At 34.2% G+C, this 18,532-nt stretch overlaps 1 protein-coding gene, 1 long non-coding RNA gene and 1 pseudogene across 3 annotated transcripts in view; 2 read left to right on the forward strand and 1 right to left on the reverse strand.

Annotated features, from left to right (window-relative positions):
- The first annotated feature begins 1,078 nt into the window (after window positions 1-1,078).
- On the forward strand, window positions 1,079-6,721 carry LOC104905578 (cytochrome P450 76AD1-like; annotated as a pseudogene).
- A 2,695-nt stretch (window positions 6,722-9,416) lies between these two features.
- Window positions 9,417-16,571, forward strand: LOC104905447 (cytochrome P450 76AD1). Its single transcript, XM_010693996.3, has 2 exons — window positions 9,417-10,514; window positions 15,792-16,571. The coding sequence occupies exons 1-2, from the start codon at window positions 9,654-9,656 to the stop codon at window positions 16,395-16,397; spliced, it is 1,467 nt and encodes a 488-aa protein (XP_010692298.1). The 5' UTR covers window positions 9,417-9,653; the 3' UTR covers window positions 16,398-16,571.
- Window positions 16,566-18,532, reverse strand: part of LOC130591284 (uncharacterized) — a 35,973-nt gene continuing 34,006 nt past the window's right edge. The window contains exon 5 of one of the 2 annotated variants that reach the window (XR_008969099.1): window positions 16,566-16,921. This is a non-coding gene — a long non-coding RNA (uncharacterized LOC130591284). The remainder of the gene's footprint in view (window positions 16,922-18,532) is intronic. The other variant, XR_008969098.1, reaches the window with a different exon arrangement.

Consider the following 18,532-nt stretch of genomic DNA (forward strand, 5'->3'; position numbering starts at 1 on the left):
AGGGCATCGAATATTCACCCCATTCTTACTATACATATGTGAATATGTGTATAAGCTGAATATATATAGGTAAGCACACAAGACACAATCAAATCACCAGGCAATGAATGGCCAGTCATAAATTGGATGGTGAATCGTAGTTAGCAATAGTTTTCGAATAACATTATTAAAAATAAGTCATATGTAGATGGTAAAATTTGAAAATTTGAAACATAATCTTCCAATCTTTTGTTAACTCACGTGTTGCAACTTTATTTCATATAACACACTACTTCCATCAAAATAACAAAAAAAAAATAATTCCAAATGATTAGATTTTTTTTTGAGGGGAAACTGATTAGATATATTATTTATGACAAATTTAACAAAATTTCATGCAACTAAGTTTTTTAATTGTAAGTGAGAACCCATAACCAAAATTCAAAAGATTTAACTTTAAAGAAAAAAAAAAAAAAAAGATGTCAACTTTGTCATTTCATGCAAAAAGGTTTGACGAATGGATATAAGGTAATTGTTTTTTTGCTGTAAATAAATCATTAAATATAAGCATAGGGATGTAGATGAGATTTAATCTCGAGTATCATGTACCACTCACATAAGATTTTACCAACTAAGGTAAATAACATTCACAAATAAAAAGGTATTAATATGACTGAATGATTGCGTTAGGGGTTAGTTAACATTATTTAACATAGGAAGTTAGAAATTTTAGGAATCGGAGTTGTTTGGTTGACAAATTCATGGGAAGTAGAAATTCTTAGGAAGTTCCACTTCCCACAAAATGGATAAAGTTACTTACTCAGGGGGACCTAGGTAAGTGGAAATTTCCATGGGAATTTTCATTTCCCTTGAATCACCAAACAACATCTAACAATTCCTAGAAAATACAATTACATAAGAAGATAATATTTCAAGGAATTTGCACTTCCTACATTCAACCAAACGAGCAAGTTTCAAAAAAGTCCCCACCGCACATTGTCAAGTACCCATCAGCTAATTTACGAGCCAAATAGCCTTATCAATTCAGACATCTCCAATTTGAAGTTGAACTACACCATTCTAACTACATAGGAGTAGTATCCATTACCATACAGCTCCTTCATCGATCAAATGGAATATTACACTTACACCACATCACTTATTCTGCTTCCCATCATATTCACCATTTTATTCTTGTCAAACTTGTGCAATAAATCAAAACTTCCTCCAGGACCAAAACCATGGCCTATCATAGGAAACCTCCACAAGCTCGGCGACTAGCCTCACCGTGCTGTCGCCGAGTTATCAAAAGTTTATGGCCCTATTATGTCTTTCAAACTCGGAAGCATCACTACAATAGTAATATCGTCCCCTAAAATCGCTAAAGAAATGTTCTTCGAGCACGACTTAGCCCTTTCTAGTAGGGCTGTTCCAAATGCTGGGAAGGCCGTAAGCCATGACAAATTTTCAATGGTTTGGCTCCCAGTATGTTAGGGATGGCAAATGGGCGGGGCGGATGCGGATACCCCTAAATCCACACCCACCTCCACCTAAATTTTTCATACCCACCACCTGCCCGCCAACCATGGTGGGTACAAGTTCCCATATCCACCTCCGCCCACGTGGGTATAAGGCTATACCCACATCCGCTCCACCACCCAAGTGGATATCCATTACCCACTTATACCCGCCCATCACCCAGGTGGATTTCCACCCGCCCACCTGATTTATTTTCTATATATAACCTATTATATAAATTAATTATTAGAAACACCCATTTCAAAGACAAAAAGGTACACATTCTTTGTCATACATAAAGTGCAGTAGTTCAACCTCAAGAATAGTTGAAAATTGTTCCAAATGGAAATACAAAGTTCACAAAACACTAACAAACAAATACAATTATACAATACAGTTTCATTGTTACTAATAAATCTTAAGAAACATTAGTCAATTCAACTTTACTTTCATCCTCTAAATCTTATATCTCCATCGTCTTTTTAGATTTATGAACATAATGCTTTATTTTATAAAGGGTAAATTAGTAAATATTATACGGGGCGGATGGATATGGGGCGGGGCGGGCGGATTTGGGGCGAATGTGACCTCATATCCACCACCTACCCACTACCCATGGCAGATTTGACTTTTCGTATCCATACCCACCCACTACCCACCAAAGTCATATCCATACCCGCCCCAACTGGGGCGGATGCGGTGCAAAACCTGCCAAATTATACCCACCTGCCATTCCTATAATATGTCCTAAATGGCGTCAACTCCGAAAAATTGCAACTATCCAATTGTTTACTACTAAACCCCTCGATAGTAGCCAATTTTTACGTCAAATTAAGGTGAAAGAGTTGGTAGAATATGTACAACAATGTTGTGAAAATGGTCCATTAGTTGATATTGGTAAAGCTGGATTTACTACCACATTAAATATGTTGTCTAACACATTTTTCTCCATGGATTTGGCTAGTCATGCTTCTTCAAATTCACAAGAGTTTAAAGATCTTGTTTGGAATATGTTAGCAGAGGGTGGAAGGCCTAATATTTCGGATTTTTTCCCATTAGTTAAGCACTTGGATTTGCAAGGTGTGTTGAAAACAACAAGGGAATACATGAACAAATTGATGGGGATTTTTGAAGAAATTATTGATGGAAGGTTGAATGATCCAACGGATGTTAAGGATGATGTCTTGAACACCTTACTCAAGCTAGTTGAGGATAAGGAATTGAGCCTTGACGATGTCAAACACTTACTCGTCGTATGATAATATTTCGTCCGTACCATAATACTTTTTACACTTTTCTTTGTTATATATTTCATAATACTCTTTGCACTTCTAATTTTTGATTCGACTTACTATTATTTTAATCTTTCTACCTTTTAACTGTTAGCCCACACACTCTTTCTCTTCTAAATAAAATATTATCATTCCTACTACCTACCAACTACAACTATTGTCCAAAACTCTCTTCACCAAATAAAAGAACACTACTTTACTTTTTTTAAAAAAAATAAATTTGATAACTAAACAGCAACTTATCATCTAAAATTACATGTCCTAATAAGTATTAAGACTATTTTAAGACGAAGGAAGTACAACATCTTTAATTATGTTAATCAATTTTGGCACTTAAATCAAATCACATGAGCAATCATGTTGGATAACCGATTTTTCTATTTTTTAAAATGTTTTATAAAAAAGATCATGTTAGAGTTGTTAAAAGACTTGAAGGGTGGAACAACAAGCTTTTAACAACCTTATGTTAAGCTTAGTTCATAGAAATATTACATATCCCAAAATTTTTGTTCAATTTGGTTTTTACATACTACTCCCTCCGTCCCAAAATATAGTTCCCATTTCCATTTTTGGTGTCCCAAAATATAGTTCCCATTTTCATATTTAGTTCCAGATTTTTACGTAATTTGTCTAGAAAAATCGTGTCCCATCATTTATTTGCTTCTTGAATTTTGTTTTTTGCTTTGTTTATTCAACCCAAGTGTTACAATTAATGCTCTTTCACCAATTATTCTCCATTCTCTCTCCTAAAATCATCTTTTCCCATACAATATTTATTTAAATAAACAAAAAATCTTTACTATCCATCTTAGGTTCTACTTGCATAAATTACCGTGAAAAAAGGGAAATGGGAACTATATTTTGGGACGGAGGGAGTATATATTTTGAGCATAGTATAAAGTACATGGAACGATATCGCTTGACGGGTGTGCACCCAAAATACTTGGAGAAAATTTTGATAAAAAAAGAGAATGGAGTAATGGATTTGGAATGGACTGTAATGAAAAATAGGAGGAAAGATTTTGAGATGGAGGAATTATGGCTACAAATTGTGTATCTCTTTAATTTAGTTCCTTTTTTTATTTTTTATTATTTTTATTTGGTAATTTACTGGCTTAAATCGGCTCAGTCCTTATGAGCTAGGAATAAGAAGGAGATCTCAACCCATAAGAAAACTTTCAGATACTGAAACCTGGGGATTTATACCCAAAAGCAAATATTCACACAAAGAAAGCACTCATGGTACACCCGGGTGTACCATGAGCATGGTACACCCAGGTATTTTTGTAATAAACTACAACTTCAGGGGCACGTTTGTGATTCCGCGACTCTCTCTCCTCTTCCTCCTCCGCATGCTTTCACTGTCATTTTTCCCGGCGATACTGCCAGGCCCGCCGCTGCTCATTTCCGGCGGGGTGTGCGACGACGGCGGTGATCGTTCAAGTCTTCGTCATTTTTGTTGTCGTCGTTGTTGTTTCAGAGCGCATTTCTCTCGATGCTTTCTCTCTCTTCTTTCTCGCCGGAAACATATAAATCAAAACTTCCATGATCTGAAATTCGCGAGATGATGATGATGAGGCGATTGAAATTCCACAATCTGAAAGTCGACAGATCTAAAATTCGCGAAACAAAAAGAAACGAGTTGAAATTCGTCGATTTGTTCAATTTCTCATTGTTGCTCATTTGTTCTGTTCTTGTTTTTTTGCTCATTGTTGTTCATTTGTTTAATTGATCTGTTGTTGTTGTTGTTCTATTGTTGTTGTTTCAATAGTTCCCTCTCACCTCCTTCCTTCCAAACACAACAATGGAGATCTAAAATTCGCGAAAAAAAAGAAATTTCTAGATCTGAAATTGAGGAAGAAGATGATGAGCAAATGATAAATTTTGGGTAAAAGTGTGCTCATTTTCTTAAATGAGTAGAAATGCTTGTTCATTTTGCTCATTTGCTCATTTTACTCATTTGCTGAAAATAGCCTTGGTTGTACCATGCTCATGGTACACCCAGGTCTACTATAAAGATTCTCTCACACAAATATCCCAAATATGGAGATGATGAGAGTAGAACTCCCGACCATGAGGTTGGGAGGTGGGAGCTCCAACCATTGGGCTCTCACATGATTCTAAAAAAAAAAAAAAGATTCTTTCATTACTTATTGATGTTGCTCGTTTGACTTGCACATATTTTAATATATACACTAGTTTTTTTGCCCGGACGATGCCTCGGGTCAGTTACAATAAACAAATACGTTCTTATTTTTTATTTCATAATTTATTTTGCTACTCTTCGTATTTTTTGTCCATTAAAAAATTGAAAAATTCACGTCACGACGTGATAAGTAAAAAATATTTGAAAGCTTTGAGTTTGAAAACAATACCTTAAAAGAAATTGTGGTAAGAGAATATGACATCAATATTCTCTTATAAGTGACGTAATAGGAGTGTTAAAGATGTACTCCCTCCATTTTTTTTTAATTGCTATATTTTTCTTAAATGGTTGTTTCTTTTTAATTGCTACATTTTCCTTAATTGGGGTACTTGGTCCACCATAAAGTAATAGTTTTATATTTGTTTTTTATTTTTCCACCCAAAAATACTGTTTTTTTCACTTTTTCTCATTATTTTACATTAAATGGATCAACAAGTATACTCCAAAAAGCTTAAAAGTGACATTGCATAAATTGTTGTGCATACAATAATATAGCAATAAAAAAACGGAGGGAGTATTACTTGTTAAGTCTTTTTAGTTAACTACAATTATTACAAGACTTTATCATATTTTATTTGAAACATTAAACAACAAAGTCATAGTGCATCGATGGTTAAGCTCTTACTTTTCATTTCAAATGTCATGTGTTCGATTGTTTGCACTTACACATTTTTTTAAAAATGATGAGTACACATGAACATAAAGCATTTGCATTAGATTGGAGGAGAATGCCACGTGGCATATAGACTTTCTTTCGCACGCCTTTTAATATATAGATAGATATTTGTATAGATATTTGATTATTAATACTTATTGAAACTAATCCACATTTTTTTTCTTGTATATTAGGAAAAGTTTAGAAGATTCTATTATTTCAAATATTGTCAAGATTTCAAGTAAGAACATTAATAAGGGAAAGAGAAGTATATATTAATTAGTAGATTTGAAACACTTCTTGAGGTGATATATAAATTTTCAGATCATGAATAATATCATTAATGTATATGGACTAAATTAAACATCATGTTCGAAAACTCTCGAATGAAAGGACTAATATGTGTTTTGGGTATGGAATAGTAAATGTATGGGCATCTCATTATTGTATCTACCTTTGTGTGATCAGGACTTATTTGTAGCGGAAACAGAGACAACTTCTAGCACATTAGAGTGGACAATGACCGAATTACTACGTAATCCACAAAAGATGGAAAAGGCTCAAATGGAGGTAGATAAAGTACTTGGAAAGAAATCTATGCAAGAATCAAATATCTCAAATTTACCATATATTCAGGCAGTATTGAAAGAAACTTTAAGGTTGCACCCAGTAACACCTTTTTTGGTTCCTCATAAGGCAAAAGAGAATGTACAATTATGCAATTATTTAGTGCCCAAAAACTCAACTATTTGGGTTAATGTATGGTCAATTGGTCGTGATTCAAGTGTGTGGTCAAACCCAAACTTGTTTTCCCCAGAAAGACATCTAGAGAAAGAGATTGATGTTAAAGGACGTGATTTCGAGCTCATACCTTTTGTATCAGGAAGGAGAATATGTCCTGGAATGCCACTGGCTTATAGAATGACTCATTTAATGTTGGCTACTCTCCTTTATTCATTTAGTTGGAAGTATAGTCATGGGGTAAGTCCAAAAGATGTAGACATTGAAGAAAAGTTTGGGATTACATTGCGAAAGTTTGAGCCACTTCAAGCAATTCCACTTCCTAGATGACTGATGCATTGTTTTTAAAAGTTGATTTAATTATATTACAGAGTTATGGGAAAGTCGTATGTCCTGAATACTATAATGATTAAGAAAGTGTTTTAGGTGTAACATGTTACACCATAAATTTATTTTGTAACGAAATTCTAAAAGACAACTTAACACCAAATAAAACAGTTTGACACAAAACATATCATAAATGATATGACACAAATGACATCAAACACAAGCAAAATGACATGAATAGATTATACTCCCTTTGTTTTTTTAGTTGACTCATCTCCTTTAGGCACTTAGCTTGCCGATGCACTAATTTGAATATTAATATCTACAATTATAAATAAGCAAAAATTACAAATATCATTATTTGGATTATATATTGAGAAGAATCTAACAAGGATCCCATATGACATTATTTTTCCTTAAGTAAAAATCACAAGAAATAGTTAAACTCGTGTATGTGAATATTATTGTTAAAAGTCAAAACGAGTCATTTGAAAAAATGGAGGAAGTAAATGGTATGAGATAAATGACGAAATGACATACATGACAAATGATCAAATGACATGAAACGGATAGAAATGATAAGAATTAAATGACAAAATGACATCAAACAAAAGTAATATGACATGAAACATGTAAAAAATGATATAAAAACCGATAACAAAATGACATCAAAGCAAAACTCAAATAATATGAAACATTCTTTACACCATAAACTATGATATAATAGTTACACATTTAGGCATAAGATTTTGTGGATGATTAATGTAGATAGGTAAAGAAAGATCTGATATTTGAATGGCATGTTCGTTAACTGTTATTTCCTTCACGGAGTTCACGAACTTTATACGTTTGCTATCCTCGCCGCCTTCTTCTTGCTCTTACAAGTTACGATTAGCTCGAGCCGTGTCTTCCTCAAATGGCTCGGACCGTAACAAGCTGCCTGCTATCTTCATATACGGAACTTTGAGTATGAGTCTAAAGATTGTGTAGGCCTGAGTTGAACAACTGGACCTGAGGCATACGTTTAATATATCTAAATTTTTATTCATCGTCCTGAAGTTACTTAAAATCGTCCCAACTATCATATAATCTTCCAAACAAATCTAAATGGCCTAGTTTTGGGTATCTAGTTTCTTTTTGTCAATTTATGCTCTGTTCCTTTTCTTTTCTCTTTTTTCATCATAAGACCTCTAAAATTTTACATTTAGTAATGTATAACTTTGACTCTTTGAGCCTTAATATTTAAATTATGGGTTTTTCTAAAAATTATAAGTAGTTGATATTTCAAAAGTATATATCTAGAAAATTCTAACAAGACTCCACATAAATAGGCTCTGTTTGGGGAAATATTTTAGCTATCTTAAATAATAAGGTGCTAATATATATTAGGTGCTAAAATAATTAGTGGTGTTTGGGTAGCACTTAAAATAAAATTTCAGGTGGCTATTATGACTTAAGTAATAAGTTAAAAAATTTACCTTTTCAGAATCAAGTGACTGAAATTTTGGAAAATCTTTCCAAAATTTTGACAACTAATTTTGCCAAAATAATTTATCAACTTGATCAACTAATTTTGCCACACAGCTAAACTAATCAGCTATCTTATCAATTCTAGCACCTTATCAGTCTCACCTTTATCTTATCAGTTTTAGTTATCATTTTTAGTTTATTTTCAGCTAGTAATGTCAAACAAAGCCAATAACTTATGTGTTTCAGGTAACTTTTTAATTTCAACTATTGAAACCAAACAGAGCCATAATGCACATTAGAATCCAAATGGTACAATATAAAAAAACCCCAAAAGAAGTATGAAATAATAAGGTATTGCTTTCTATTACTCATATTGATATAGTTTGCTAAACTAAATTCAAGATATATAATTAAAAAAAACCCCAATCTTAACAAAGCAACAATAAAGAAGTTGTATATAATGATAATCTCAAATGTTTCAATAACCAAAATATAAGTTTGTAAGTACATTTGTTATACATCTAATTATTTTTTCTCTCATTTACAATTATCTCTATAATGTACTCCCTCCGTTTTCTAAAGATCTTCCTTGTTACTGTTCCTACAGATACCAAGGAAGATCCACTTGTGTGGGGTAGGTAAAGTAGGAGAGAGAAAGGGGTTAAGATAAATAAACAAATAAAAAAGGGTCAAAGTAGGAGAGAGAAAAGAAGTAAAATTGAATTAATAATGTAATGGTGGACCATATGATAGGGACATGAGAGGGTAAAAAGGGGAAAACAAATTCCAAATAAGGAATAAAGTAAAAGAGGGAAATTTTTTTGGAAACGCACTTAAACGAAAAGAGGGAAAATCTTTAGAAAACGGAGGGAGTAAAATAGAAAGTCCAAAGTTCAAATGCGAAATGAGCAAAAAACTTCTCTTAAATATATAGTAGAAGTCTTACAAATTTTTTTTTTATGGGAAAGTCTTACAAAATTTTCAATCAACTTTATCTAAAAGTGAACAAATTTTTGCATCCTTTACATGTGCAAGTTAAAGATATCAATTAATACTACTAATAAAACAGTACTATGTACCATAGTCGGTATATGATTTGCATCTATAAACACATAAAGTGAAAATATGATTTATAGTTTATACTCCATAAACACATTTGTCGGATCAACTGTACTTCATAACTTATATTAGTTATATATATATAGTATATTATCATGTCAATTATTTTAGGCCAAAACGGTAGGTTTGTGTATAGTATTATAGTTTATGCAAAAAGTTTTAGGCATGAAATAAATTATTCGGCACACCACAAACGTAAACGGCAAACCGTCCAAGCGTCAACACGCTCGTCAGTCGTCACCTATTCGACATCTCCGAGTCTCCGACTATAATTTATAAGTACACCATCTTCAACAAGATAGGAGTATTGAGTATATACCATAGAGTGATAGAGCTCCTCCATAAAATGGAATATTACACCCTTTCACTAATATTTGTCCCCATCATCTTCACAACACTCTTTTTCTTACAAACTTTGAGCAAATCCAAACTCCCTCCAGGACCAAAACCATGGCCTATTATAGGAAGCCTCCACAAGCTCGGCGACAGGCCTCATCGCGCTGTCGCCGAGCTATCGAAGATCTACGGCCCCATAATGTCTCTTAAACTCGGGACTATTACTACAATAGTAATATCATCTCCGGAAATAGTAAAAGAATTGTTCCTAAAGCATGACTTAGCCGTGTCTAGTAGAACGGTCCCAAATGCCGCGAGGGCCGTAGACCATGACAAATTTTCCATGGTATGGCTTCCAGTATGTCCTAAATGGCGAGACCTTCGAAAAATTGCTACTATCCAATTGTTTACTACACAACGCCTAGATACAAGTCAATTTTTGCGGCAAAAAAAGGTGAAAGAGCTTGTTGAGTATGCACGACAATGTTGTGAAAAGGGTGTAGCCCTTGATATTGGTAAGGCAGGGTTTACTACCACGTTAAATTTGTTGTCTAACACATTTTTTTCCATGGATTTGGCTAGCTATGATTCTTTAGATTCACAAGAGTTTAAGGATCTTGTTTGGCATTTGTTGGAAGAAGGTGCAAGGCCTAATGTGTCGGATTTTTTCCCATTAGTTAAGCACTTTGACTTGCAAGGTGTGTTAAAAACGACTACAAGTTATTTGAAGAAGTTGATCGGGATTTTTGAGGAAATTATTGATAAAAGGTTGAAAGATCCAACGGATGTTAAGGATGATGTGTTGAGCACCTTACTTAAGCTTGTTGAGGATGATGAATTGAGCCTCGACGATGTCAAGCATTTACTTGCGGTAAGAGGTTCAACTTCCTTTTTTTCAAACAACTTTTGCAACTTCTTTAATAATATTTGTTGTGACAGATGCGATTAGCGAAACAAATAATAATGAATAATCGACATAAGAATTAACGTGTTCACTGATAGTGTATTAGCTACATCCATAGGCAGAGGAGAAACAATTTTATTAGGATTAGGAGAGAGTATAAATTACAAAATAATACAGAGGCTGAAGTTAATAATATGGTTTATATAGTACGCTATTAATTAACATAAACATATGAACTTAAATCCGAAACTAAAACAGACTCGATATGGTAAATGCTAGCTAGGTTAATCCTAGCGTCAAATAAATAATTCATCAAAATATAATTCAACAATATTGGTGGGATGGTTATGGACCACTAGCCGTACCTCGCTCGTGCCATGTCTACCTAACCATTTCAAGGGTTAGGCTCATGGCATTGGCACAGAACCTCGAAAAGTTAACTGCTTGATCAGATTGTCTTAGCAATTTTGATTTTTTAGCTAGTTACAATTTTATATGTTTTTCATCATGTATAGTTGCTTCTTGCTTGTGTTTCGTGTCTCATGTCGTGCCTAGCACAAACTATGGCCCTTAGCTTCTTACTGTGCCATACCCCGTGACCCGTGTATCAGTAACAGTTGAACCCTATGTACACTGTGCATATATGAGTAGTTCCACATTAAAGAAAGAGGAGATAAAGTACCATAATATAAGGTAGAGGAGCTACTCTTTTAAAATTTGAAGCTTGACTCATGGTAGTGCCCAAATCTTTGGTATTTCATGACCATGCTAACAAGCTAAATGGGGAAGAAGAACACAAATTTGATATACAGTACTTTTTTACATCCAGGAGCAAACATTATTGACAGAATGATCCAATAACATTAACAACTATTGAAAAACTGGAATATATATGAGTTTAGACACGAGTCAAGTAAAGGGAGAGACCAATCTTTTTTTTTAATCCTCGTACATTGCGTTCTTGTGTGGTAGCTAAAGATTGTCCAGAGGAGTTGTTTGTTGAGATAAGATAATCAGAAAACAAGATCACAATTCACAAACACTTGTAAGGCACATGTAAAGTGTCAGATCGATTTTATTAATCTAGCAACGACTAGAAAAGGCCGGGAGAGAATATCGTAAAATATTTCAAGGGACTTATAAATGTGCCCGTGCCTTAGCTTGGGTTTTTAAAAGAATGGGTTTTTGAAATAAATTGTCCAAATTTTTGTATATCTTTTTAAATAATTCCACCTTAAATGATTCAAGTATAAATGTCCAATATTTAGGAGGATATTTTGGATCGGGCTAAGCTTGTCAATCGGACTATTTTCAAGCCGGGTTAAATTTCAGTCTAAATTTTCGGATTTAGGTTGTCCTTGATCCGTCTTTTTTGCCCAAAACCTGCTAATTTTCGAGTTGGCCGGGCCTATGTTGATCACTCTAATATAAAACAATTTAGAAAAATTCTTTGTAGTTGTGAATAGTGTCAATATTCCAAATGGGTAAGATAAAAAAAATACAAAGGAGGTACATGAGTTAGTGTTGTGAAAAAATCCGGAAAGTTAGATATCCAGATTTCCAATTACGAGTACACTTTAATTATTCGAATTTTAGAAACACGATTCAGGTTTTTTATTCTATTAGGGTCGTATTATATGGTTACTATGCTATCATATATGTCTTTTTTTCATTCCATAAGAAATAGATTTTTACAATATATGTAGACAATTATGACCTCTACTTGTATGCGTTGCCATAATGATTTTCTCGACATTACGACATTTACCACATTGATAAGAGTTCAAAGAAAGCAATATTTAAGCAATATTTACTTTGTTTTTAAAGAAAAAAAAATAGTTTTTTCTCTTTTAAAATTGTACCATGTATATTAACTTTAACCTTTTCATTATTGACATCTCGGGTATAACCGAAAAAAGAAGGTAGTATATAAACTTGTATCTATTTGGCAAGTGAGAATATAAATAACAACTGAGAATAACAAACGAATTCCAAGAAGAACAAATTAAATGTCAAAAAGAGAGCTTGAAAGAGTGTCCATATCACTTCTAAGGTGTTGGTTTGTTTGTGGCAAACCAAATTCCAAAACAGAGAAATTTATTTGAATGGAGTAACTCCCTCTTTTAATATTGTTAGGATAATTTCGATAAAAGATAGTGACATTATGGAGGTGTAAAATTTTATAGGGATATTCCATTTGGTACTATTGAATTTTTGGCTTTTTCATTTGGTATCACTGTTATTTTAAAATTCCACACGATACCACTCTAATTTATTATTAATCTTTATCATACCATTTATTAAGTAAATGTTAGTTAATGGTTGAACAAGAATACGATTTTGTTTGGGTTTGCATATTTCTATTTGCAGTTGCAAAAATTTAATAAATTAATATTTTAGGGTGTCGTTTTAACCCTTGAAGCTCTATTTTTCAGTCAAAATTTTCATAAAAATGATCATAATATTCTATGTCTTTTTATTGTCAAATATGACCTCAACTTTGACCTTAACGACTAAAATAATTACTAAAACCTTAACGCAAATTAAAACATGTAAATCGAAGTAAAACTCTAGCCTATTTTAACGTAAATTAACACTTTATTTAGTTGAATTGTACAATAGAGAATAAAATCAAATTATAGTAGTACTATGTGAAATATCGGAAAAAATAGTGATACCAAATGGAAAAGTCAAAAGTACAATAGTACCAAATGAAATATTTCAATTTTATATTACAAAGTTAACGTTATCTTGACTAAGTGGTTCAGCACGCGGATTTGTCGATAAGGCGATAAGCATAAGATTGTTAATTGTTGAATTGCGTCAGCCGTCAGGTAGTCTTGGGAAGATACTAAAAGTTCATCCCAAACAACTTTAGTAATATGAGAATTCTCGGGTGTTAGAAAGTTGATAATATAGGTTATGTACTTATGTTCTACGTGTTGGTAATGGCAACACATGTTTGTGATATTGTGATGATATGTGTCCTATATATATCAAATATGGTACCTCATACGCTACATGGCAGCGATAATTTTTTCTAATGGTAAGAAAGACCTTGTCTATATGTTAACCAACATGATTTTTAGGAGAGAAATTAAGATTCCGTTTGGTAAGGTGTAAAATATTTTTCATGGAAATGAGAAATAAGAACTTGGCATCTAAAGAGACGAAAGAATGATTATATATGTATATGAAGTATATAAGGGTGGTTCTTGGCCCACGCAATCACGGCGAACGGAATAGGACCCTGAAAATATAAGGGGCCCAAAACATGTTTATTTTTAATTGTTTGAAGATCAGACAAAAGAAAACATTTAGATCAGTAGTAAAAGTGTTAGGTGCAAGTGTGAGTAGTATTTGTCCCACATTGAAAAAGTAAGCAAAGAGCTTTCAGTCTATAACCCAAGTGAGCTACTCCTCCTATTGCCAATTGGTTTTAGGATGGAACCTCGTTGTGGGCTCTGGTTTGTGGGCTTCCGGGTTTCTCTCCCTTGTGTTCTCCCCAACCCGTTATAACAAGTGGTATCAGCGCCAGGTTCGATCTTGTCGCACCATCTGATAGGGACACGGTCTGTGTGGGTCTTATGGCATTAAGGCCAGTCTGTGAGTGTCGCCTTGCCTTAGAGCTGAGCTCTGCAGGTTCTGGGTGCAAAACTGTTCAAGGGGGAGTGTATAGGCTCACACTTGAGGGGGAGATTGTTAGGTGCAAGTGTGAGTAGTATTTGTCCCACATTGAAAAAGTAAGCAAAGAGCTTTCAGTTTATAACCCAAGTGAGCTACTCCTCCTATTGTCAATTGGTTTTTAGGATGGAACCTCGTTGTGGGCTCTGGTTTGTGGGCTTCCGGGTTTCTCTCCCTTGTGTTCTCCCCAACCCGTTATAACAAAAAGTATATATAAGGGAAGGAATAATGAGAACATGAAATTCATCAAAGTTTTGTTGCTTAACCTTTTAAGATAGTCGTCATTAGCCAGTTGTAAATACGAATCTTATACTTTAGTCTTTTTTGAACTGCAAATGAAGGGCCCAATTAAGGAAATTGTACAGGGCCCCATTATTTTTGCTCATATTTTCCCCGCCCCTGGAAGTATATGCATATTAGGTACCTTGTAACCAAGCTTGTTTGGCATAGTTGATTGGGGATTCACCTTGTAACCTTAAGGTCACAAGATCAAATCCTCCCAACTGTGGTACTTGGAGGTAAGGATTCCTCTTACCTTTCCTCCTACTCTCATGTCTCAAGTGTTTGGTCCACAAATACTAGACGAAATACGCAGTGTGAGTTGAGGTCTAGACAAAGTCTTTATGTATCACGTGGAACACTCCCTCTTGCACTGGAATTTTGTCATGTGTGTAATTAACCAATAGTTGATAGGTTATCATGATTTTTGAAAAAAAAATGTTGATGTCTTGAATCGAACTCCTGACCTCTTAGTAAGAATCACAATACATTTACCATCATATCAACTAATTAATCCCTTATATGTCATGTAAAGCATTTTGTAAAGTGGCAGCCATCCTGTCTCTCTCTCGCCATTGAACTTAGAGTATTCCATTAAGGTGTTTCACTTCATTTAATCTACATACTATTAAAAAAAATTAATAGCACTATACAAATCGATCCTATAACTTTAAGCTTATATAAAAAAGTCTTGACTAATAATCAAGTGATATTTCGTGTAATTATTCTAAAAATGTATATTAATAAACTAGCGAGTATGATTTGTCCATGAATTATATAGGTTGAAAAGTTATTGGTAGTTTACCTCTATATATTAGAACCCAAAGTATTGTCTAATAATCACATATTCCAAGTTATTCTGGAGGGAGGTCAAGCTTGCTTGGTGTAGTTGGTTGGGAATTCACATTGTAATTTTAAGGTAACTTGATCGAATTTTTCCAACTGCAGTACTTTGGGGTTAAGGATTCTCATTACCTTTTCTCCTTACTCTCAAGTATTTGGCTCGAAAATGCTAGATAATGAACACAGTGCGGGTTGAGATCTAGAAAGGGTCCTTTTCCTTAATTACCATTTCAAAAAAGTTGGTTATGAGGGGGGGGGGGGATGATTATAATAATTATATATGTATGTGTGTGTTTAATATATATGTATTGTATCATCTTTCAAAAAAGTTATATATATATATATATATATATATATATATATAATGTGTGTGTTGCATCTCATTAATATATATCTACATTTGACATGCCATCATTGTATCTATCTTTGTACGATCAGGATTTATTTATAGCGGGAACGGATACAACATCTAACACATTAGAATGGGCGATGGCAGAGTTATTGCGCAATCCAGAAAAGATGGAAAAGGCTCAAGCTGAGATAAACAAAGTACTTGGCAAAGATAGTTCTATGCAAGAAAATGATATCTCAAAATTACCATATGTTCAGGCAATAGTGAAAGAAACATTTAGATTGCATCCAGTAACTCCGTTTTTGGTTCCGCACAAGGCGGAAAAAGATATATTATTAGGTAATTATTTGGTACCTAAAAACTCAACTATCTGGGTTAATGTATGGTCGATTGGTCGTAATCCAAGTGTGTGGTCAAAACCGGAATTGTTTTCCCCTGAACGACATTTGGAGTTAGAAATTGATGTTAAAGGACAAGCTTTTGAGCTCATGCCCTTTGGATCAGGAAGAAGAACATGTCCTGGAATGCCACTAGCTTATAGGATGACACATCTAATGTTGGCTACTCTTCTTCATTCTTTCCATTGGAAGTACGGACATGGGAAAAGCCCAGAAGATATAGACATGGAAGAAAAGTTCGGGATTACATTGCAAAAGGTTGAGCCACTTCAAGCGATTCCCATTTCTAGATGATTAATCTCTTAATTTCACATGATGTTTTTATTATATGAGTCACTAATCATCATGATGAGAAGGTTTCTCATTAATAGAATGACATGTAAGAAGGAGAGTTTTGTGCTAGTTAAATACGTTTTAATGTGAAATTATATAATCGTATGTTGAAATAAACTAATATTTGATTTGAAATTCTAGAATTGTCTAAATTATATAGCGACTTTGATATTATGGATTTAGAATCACTTGTTTTTTTTTTTTTTTTTTGACATCGAGAAAATTTGCATAAATAAAAAGAGTTTACAAATTACATACTACATATTACTTGGGTTATTAGTAACCCTTACAACACTTAGAAGACAAAATAACCAAATTACAAGGAATTAAAAAGGTAGTATAAACGTCTCTGATTGATCCTTGGTCGTTGAGATAATTTGGGTTGCAACCTACAAACTCGCTAAAGCCATCAGTAGTACTTCGATTGAAGATGATTGAGCGCCGCTTGAAACATACTGTTTGAGGACACATGAGAACCTGGGCAACTTAAAGAACAAGGAGAGAAAAGGAAGGGTAATAATGAACCAAGCCAGAGACAACAAACTTGTGAATTTGTCACAAGCAACAAGAGTCACTAAAAGTGACTTGATAAGCATGCTAACCCCCAAAAAATGAGCAGCAGCGTAAAGATAAGAATTTTTAAAATCGATGAAAACCCGACCCAAGAATACCCACACCCCTTCCACTCAAATCTCTTCTCCTTGACATATTCCCCAAAATTTCGACACTTTTAGCGAAGAACAAATAGTCCACTTGACCAACAAACACAACATGTCCTCTAAACGTCAACCTACATCCATTAGGGGAGGAGACGAGACCAATTAGCCACACCTTTAGGCTTCTAGTCCAAAAAACAACTGCTTAACATGCATCAACAATCCTCCAACCTAAACTATTCCACACAGAAAACACACAACTAAACCACCAACTTGAATACCACAAGCTAGTACTTGACATAACAACCTTATTAGGAAAGCATTTAACAAAACTAAATTGAGGCCTAAGTAACACTATCCACCAGTAAGAACAAAAAGTAAACATACTAACACAAGCTAGCAGAGAGCAAGCAATCGCAAAACCAAACGAAGGCAACGGGAAAACCAAGCAAATTATCAATTCCTAATACTAAAAACAGAAACCCTAACCTAATCTTTACCTTTTACCGTCAAGATCGGGGTGCCCGAAACCAAAAGACGGCGGCGACAAGGTTAGCTTTAGTGAAAGGTAGAGAATTGTTTATTGAAACAGATCCAACAACCTCAAATTTAGCACTTCCTAACCCACACAAGAAACCCTAACCCTAATCTTTACCTTTTATAAACGAGATTATCGACGGCAACAATCGAGAAAGCTCTAGAGAGAGGCTTCTCGAGGATTAATCTAGATCTGATAGGAATCCTTCCTAGAGAATTCGATAACTAACGAAAAAGAACAGGAACTTGATATCCGGTGGAAGACACAGTCTCCTTCTCTACCGAAGAAATCTAGACCTAAAACCTTGAAAGATGAACGACAAAGACACTAGAATAGTAGCAGGCTTAGCGGTGACGCTAAGCGACCAGTGAGAGTAACCAAAATTTGGCGGTGAGGAAGCGGCACAACTTGTTGTGTGAAACACAGTTCTCTTATACGTCGTTGACAACCTTGCTTGACTGGCGAAACGAAGGAATGATGATAAGAGTAGGCCCACCGATGACGAAAATGAGCGAAGAGCACTCAGGGCTCGCCACCTGCGAGCCTAGGAGGGGGGTTGCGCTGGTTAGGGTTTTGCTTCGGGAGAGGTATTTGTAGAGAGAGAAGGGCTCATTTAGGGTTTTGCAACAAACTGCCTAATCACTTGTTTTTCCAAACCAGTAATTTGGAATAACGAGGAATTCAAATTTCGAAAATAAATTTATATCAAATCAACCTGAAAAGTATCAAATGAACAATGAACATTGCACTTGTATAGTTTCATATTTACCTAAATTTTAGACAACAAGATGTTGTCCTACAATTATCATGTTACTACGATCATGAAAACAATGATTAACATTTATCTGTCACATTAAAGTTGCAGAAAACCATGTCGTCCTTTTAAGTTTTTGTTCCCCTTA

This window comes from Beta vulgaris, chromosome 1 (genome assembly GCF_026745355.1).
Source record: "Beta vulgaris subsp. vulgaris cultivar EL10 chromosome 1, EL10.2, whole genome shotgun sequence".
Lineage (NCBI taxonomy): Eukaryota > Viridiplantae > Streptophyta > Magnoliopsida > Caryophyllales > Amaranthaceae > Beta > Beta vulgaris.